General features: G+C 49.4%; 1 protein-coding gene across 1 annotated transcript in view; it reads left to right on the plus strand.

Moving 5' to 3' along the window:
* LOC108937960 (neural proliferation differentiation and control protein 1-like) overlaps nucleotides 1–6,127 on the plus strand; it is a 40,992-nt gene extending 34,865 nt beyond the window's left edge. The window contains exons 5-9 of the mRNA XM_018758204.2: nucleotides 62–128; nucleotides 1,258–1,342; nucleotides 1,462–1,541; nucleotides 1,735–1,834; nucleotides 2,677–6,127. Of these exons, the coding sequence (XP_018613720.2) occupies nucleotides 62–128; nucleotides 1,258–1,342; nucleotides 1,462–1,541; nucleotides 1,735–1,834; nucleotides 2,677–2,748 (404 nt within the window). The 3' untranslated portion in view covers nucleotides 2,749–6,127. The remainder of the gene's footprint in view (nucleotides 1–61; nucleotides 129–1,257; nucleotides 1,343–1,461; nucleotides 1,542–1,734; nucleotides 1,835–2,676) is intronic.

Consider the following 6,127-nt stretch of genomic DNA (forward strand, 5'->3'; position numbering starts at 1 on the left):
CTTTTCTCTGCTTCCCTCTCTTTTTGGCCTTTTCCATCACCCCCCCCCCCCATGTGTGTAGTAATGACAGGTGTGTTTCTCATCATGGGGGTGACTGGCCTTCTCTTGGCAGGTGTCTGCTGGATCAGGTAAGTTTATTTATTTCACATCGCTTCATTTTAGTATTAAAAAACAGTCCAATTACCCTCACCCTTCCCTTGAAGTGATTTACTGAGCTTTAAGAGGTTCTTCCAGGGATTTACCTAAATACCATCAAGTTTCCAGCTGGAGTCTCTGATGTGTTTATTTACCGCAAGTCATGGGCCCAAATGTGTTTTCTTTTTATTCAACATTCTTTTACTTCCGTGGTTTATGTAGGGGGACATGACAAACCCTTCTTGAGTCCTCACAGTCAATCAACCCCAACTCATATCACACACACACACACACAGTTTCAGATCCGCTTGTCCCATACGGGGTCACGGGGAACCGGAGCCCACCCGGTAACACAGGGCGTAAGGCCGGAGGGAGAGGGAACACACCCAGGACGGGACGCCAGTCCGTCACAAGGCACCCCAAGCGGGACTCGAACCCCAGACCCACCAGAGAGCAGGACCGTGGTCCAACCCACTGCGCCACCGCGCCCCTCCCCAACTCATATCAGTTTACATTAATTAATGCTTTTCTCCAAATCAACTTACAACATTAAGAGACCTACAATTATTCACCTCTTTATACTTCTGGATAATTTTACTGTAGCAATTTAGGGTAAGTACCTTGCTCAAGAGGTACAACAGCTAGAGGTAGGAATTGAACCTGGGATCTTTGGGTCTAAAAGCAGCAGCTCTAACTAGGGGACCATCTATCTAGCTATAAGGTGCCCTACAAGCCATTGAGTCATGGACTGCAGTGTTTCCCATATGGCTTCTGTACGTTGACTTATTTTTGGGTGAATAAATAACCCGTAATATGTGGTTTGTGTCATTTATCACATGAGATTGGATTTATTGCCTGTGAGGACTAGGACTAGTTGAGGGTTAGTTACAGTTTGTCCTAATATGTAAAACTGTGGACGCAAAGGAGGGTTCGCTTTCTTTTTCACAGCATTAAGCGATGTACAGCTGGGTTTTTTTTTACCGGAGTAATTCAGGTTAAGCACCTTGCTCAAGAGTACTACAGTAGGAGGTAGAGTTTGAAGCTGGTTCCTTTGAATCCAAAGGCAGTTGCCCCTTGAAAATATGTCTGGCGGTAACCCAGCGCTCCTACTCCCCACCCCAGGCAGCGAAGGGGAACACGTCTCACCGAGAAGGTGGATTACCCAGCTTTCCGCGTGATGGGACCCCATTCCTTTGACAGCACCATGGTGAGTCCCGCCCCCAGCCTCTACAGGCGTCTTTTCTCCAAATTGGAACGAAGCAGAAGTTGAGCGAGCAGAAGGAAGCGCTTACAGTCGATGCCGTGTGCTCGGTCGGTCCCACCCAGGTTGGGGACAAGAAGCTGGCCCAGAGTGCTCAGATGTACCACTACCAGCACCAGAAGCAGCAGATGCTGTCCCTGGAGAGGTGAGCGCTCCGCGTGCCGCTGCTGAGTCATCCTGCCGGCACCCGGGAAAGGTCGCCAAATCGCTACGAAACAGTTCATTTCTTCCCTTGTTTTCCTGAAAACAGTCCTTACCCTCAAGGGCCCGTAGCCCCCCACCCCCACCGTCCCCGACTCACTGAGTGTTTCTCACCTCCACCCCTCCACCGACCCCAGGCACAGATGCGAGCCCAAGATCCCAGACTCGGGGGCCACGTCGGACGAGGAGAACGAGGACGGGGACTTCACGGTGTACGAGTGTCCCGGCCTGGCGCCGGTAGGTCGGATGCCTCGGGGGCTGCCGGGGGCCACATCGCAGCTCGGCACTTTCCGCCGCTTGCTGTGTTACCACTAAGACCTCTGCATATGAGAGTGTGTCACGGTGTCACACGTAGGTCTTTAATTTGTGGCTGTGAGTCCTAGAGCGTATAAAAACCGGGGGAGCAAGTAATGTAGTGGTTGGAGCCGCTGCATTCCACTTGTGGAAGTTGGGTTCGAACCCCACATCTTGCTGTAGCACCACTGAGCTCCGTACTTACCCTGTATTAATACAAGAAAAATTACTCTGCTGTGTAAAGGGATACATTTTCATAAGCAGGCTAGCATTGTAAGCTGCGTTGGAAAAAAGTGTCAGAGAAATTCAGCTTCTATTTTTATTTTAGTTCATATTTAATTTTTCATTTATCTATTTATTTCTTTATTTATTTTACTTTCTCACCCCTTGCTCCCAAAAAGAACATGCACAGTTCTAGTGTTCCAACCATGGTAAGTGTGGAGCTAAATTCTATTGCAGTATTAATAACACTAAATAAAAATAAATAAATAATAAAATCATTAATTTAATCGATTCGAATCAAAATGCGGTGGCGCAGCGGGTTTGGCTGGGCCCTGTTCTCCGGTGGGTCGGGGGTTCGTGTCCCGCATGGGTCGCCTTGCGGTGGACTGGCGTCCCGTCCTGGGTGTGTCCCCTCCCCCTCCGGCCTTACGCCCTGCGTTTCCGGGTTAGGCTCCAGCTCACCGTGACCCTGCTTGGGACAAGCGGTTTCAGCAAATATGTGTGTGAGAGAGAATTAAAATCAGTTTGCAACATTAGTGATCTCTCCTGTGTCCTTCCCTTAGACCGGAGAGATGGAAGTGAAGAACCCTCTGTTTGATGACTCCTCTCTGCACCCTCAGAGGAACCACAAGTAAACCCGGACAGCCGTCGAAACGCACAGGCGTGCAGGCAGGAGATTACCGCGTCCCACATAACGCCACGCGCACACATCACGCAGGATCCCCAGGTCCGCAGCCTAACGGACTCACGCATTTGCACCTACGCGCGCTCGTACGTCTCCGAGAGGCCTGCCGCAGGGCCGCGCTCGCCCCGGCCTTCTAGCAAGGATGCAGAACGAAGGAAGGGCTCGAGGGAGCGGAAGCTGCGGCGAAGAGGAAACGAGAGGCGGATTGTGAGCGCTTGAGCCACACCGCCCCCTGTTGGACACTCCGTGCTGCCGCCCCTCCTCCCCGCTCCTTTCGCGCTCGCCGATCTGGGACAGATCGTTCACCGCGTCCGATGACTCTGGGCCCCTGCATTGCGCAGTTTGTTTCTCTCTATCCCTTTCCATTTTAAAATCTGGTGGCATTTGGTGCAGCCGCTGTAAAAAAGGTAGTACCGTACTGTGTTTTGCTCGAAGTCAGCTTGCCTTTGGGTGCCTGTCCCGTTACAGTAAATATATCTGACCCCGCCGCGTAGCTCTTCCGCTCCTCCTCTCTCTCTTTTCTCTGTTTCGTGGGTCTCGTGAGCCGTCGCAGTGTTTCGGTGTGTGACCCCCCTGCCCCCCCATCCCCCATCCCCCTTTTTTTGCATATCTCTCCTGTTTCCCAGGCCTCATGCTGAGCCCTAATTAACAACTGTATCACGGTCACATGTTCTCCTGTTTTGGCCCCCACTCAAACACAAAACGCTGAAATTTGCATGTCCTTTTTTTGCAAGGGCTGCTCCTCTGGTTCACACCGCAAGTTTCCTTGTTTGAAATGACGTTGGTAGTAATGAATGCAGGTCTCTTTATAAACTTGAAGACACGCGGCGTCATTCCTGTTCTGCCTGGAAAAAAAAAAAAAAAGAAAAAGTGTCAATCAGGGAGGTTCGAGGGAGTACAAATCCTGTCCCCGGCTGCACTTATTTACTACCAATTTGTATTTTTAATATACATTTTATGCCAGGGATGGTGATGTAAAAGCAGATTTCTTCTGTGTTATAGTCCCGATTTGTTGATTTATTGTCGGCTTGATTTATTCGGCTGGTTCCGTACAGTTAAAGATGACCGATCCTGATTGGTGCCAAAAGGAAGCGAGATTTATTCACCTTTCAGAGATGGAAGCTTTGAAAAATATCAACATGGCCAATGGCGCAGGAGAGAATCGATGCAGGAAAATTCCGGTTTTAGCGCAACATTGAGTGTCATTTTTATGCGACACGGCCGCCAGATTAAGTCTGACTTGCGAGAAACTCAGTCGACACAGTGCCTCTTCTTATTTCCTAGGGGTGAAACGGACCGCGGTACCCTGAACGTAAACACGGCTTGACCATCGCTATGTTAAGATGTGTTCGGGAGCAGCTAATCTGTCCTTTAAATGATGCTTTTGGAATCTGCACGAAATGTTCGTGATCTGTATGCAGATGACGACATTTGGAGCAGCGATGACACAGCGTAGGCCAAATTTTCTCATTTGCATTTACTAGGAAAAACATACATTTTTTCCTCCGATGTTTTTCCGTTTATTCATTTAGCGAGCACGTTTCTCGAGAGCGACGTGCAATTATTATTATTGACCGCGTGACGTCTTTGTCTAAGGCATTTTATCCATCTTTCACCTTTTTTTTTTACTGCATAGCTGTGTAAGCCACATGCATAGCAATGCTGGAAAAAACACACACACACACACACACCAAAGGACTTTGTAGACTCACCAGTTAACCTAAAGCATGTCTTTGGACATTGAACAAGATGCTTTAGTCAACAGCAACATGTATAAACAGTGTACATACTGGGACAGGGTCACGCCGGTCTTCTCCGAACCCCCCGCGAAGCATCACTGTGTGAACCTTTATTATACATTAAACTGTGTACAGATAGAAATGTCAAAGAACGTTGCGTTTGTACAAAGTTTTGCTGAAAATGTACCGTGCTCTTCCGAGTTGAGTAAATGTGTCTTTTGGATGGAGTTGCCGGGAAAGTCGTCGGCCGTCTCCGCTCCGGACAAATCGCCACTCAGCTCTGCGAAACGTCTTGCTGGGCGGCTCACGGAGGAGATGGAACTCCCCCCGTTCGGTCGGTCGGGAGTTTTCTCCCTCGTGACCGCGTCTCCGCTTTGTCCGCGGAGAGAGGACGGGATGAAGGAAGACAGAGGGACGAAACCGATTTTTGCGGAACGCGGTAAAACCCGCAGACCTTAACTGACCACCCTTCTGTGTTGTGACTCACACAGGTCTGACGTCCCACTGAATCTGCCATCAGCAAATCGAACTGTGCTCCTTTATCCTCTATGCAGACTTTTATTCCATTACAAAAAAAAAAAAATCCCCTGTGTGTGTGTCTCTAGGGATCATTGATGGACCTTGAATGGAAGGAGCTGGAGATGCGGAAGGTCATATCAAACCACACTTCTGCTGTAAAAGTCTGTTGACCCCCCCCCCGCCTCCAAAAGAAAGGAGGAAACTGATGAATGGGGTTCATTGGAGGGGCGGCGTTACCGGCTGGAGGAACATAACCCGCTTGGGCCTTGCTGTTGTTTTTCCTGTTTTTCTGGGCAGGCGTGTTTGTTCCCGTAAACGTGGTCGTCGAGGGTGGGCACGTGCGCTCGCACGGGTGGGAAATATGACCACCGCGCCTCTGCACCTCTCGGCTCAGCAAGAAAACTGTTTTTCCAGGTATTGTGCGTATGTCGTAACGGGTAGGTGATAGGAATGAGAAAAATGTTTCTCCCTTTAATGTTTCCGAACGGTCCTGCGGGATCCGCCCTGGGCGCCAGGTGAGCTTTCTTCCGAAAAGTGCCGAGGAAGCAGCACCGCGCTGCCCGTATCGGCTCCCCCTTTTTGAAACACGCTGACTCGCGCCACATTTTTTACCCTTCTGTCCCTGCCAGAAACGCGGGACTGTTTATTCGCGACACTTCAACCACCTGAGGTGTAGTTTCGGGATGAGGGAGGGGGGTCAGTGATAAGAGTGTCTAAATTCTTCGGGTCCTTTATAATTTAAAGAAGTAAGAAAGACTGTAGTGAAGAAGGGGAGTAAGGGCTGCTGGTTTGCGTTCGTAACGGGATTAAAGGAACTCATTAAAAATTAGTAAAAATACAGGAAAAAAGGAAGTGCATGGCGTGAACGTGGCTGGAGGGCGATGGACTAAACGCGAAACGTCACACAGGGTGGTAGCGCCGAAAATCGGTTCCCCAGACCCACCCGAGGACTGTTTTTTTCAAGTATGATGAAAACGACCCAACAGCCACGTTTTGAAACCTGTTGTTTTACTATTCAGGCTGTTTGACCTGCATGTAAACACTGGAAAACTAGAGAAATAAATATTTATA

The sequence above is a fragment of the Scleropages formosus genome, chromosome 17 (genome assembly GCF_900964775.1).
Source record: "Scleropages formosus chromosome 17, fSclFor1.1, whole genome shotgun sequence".
Classification (NCBI taxonomy): Eukaryota; Metazoa; Chordata; class Actinopteri; order Osteoglossiformes; family Osteoglossidae; genus Scleropages; species Scleropages formosus.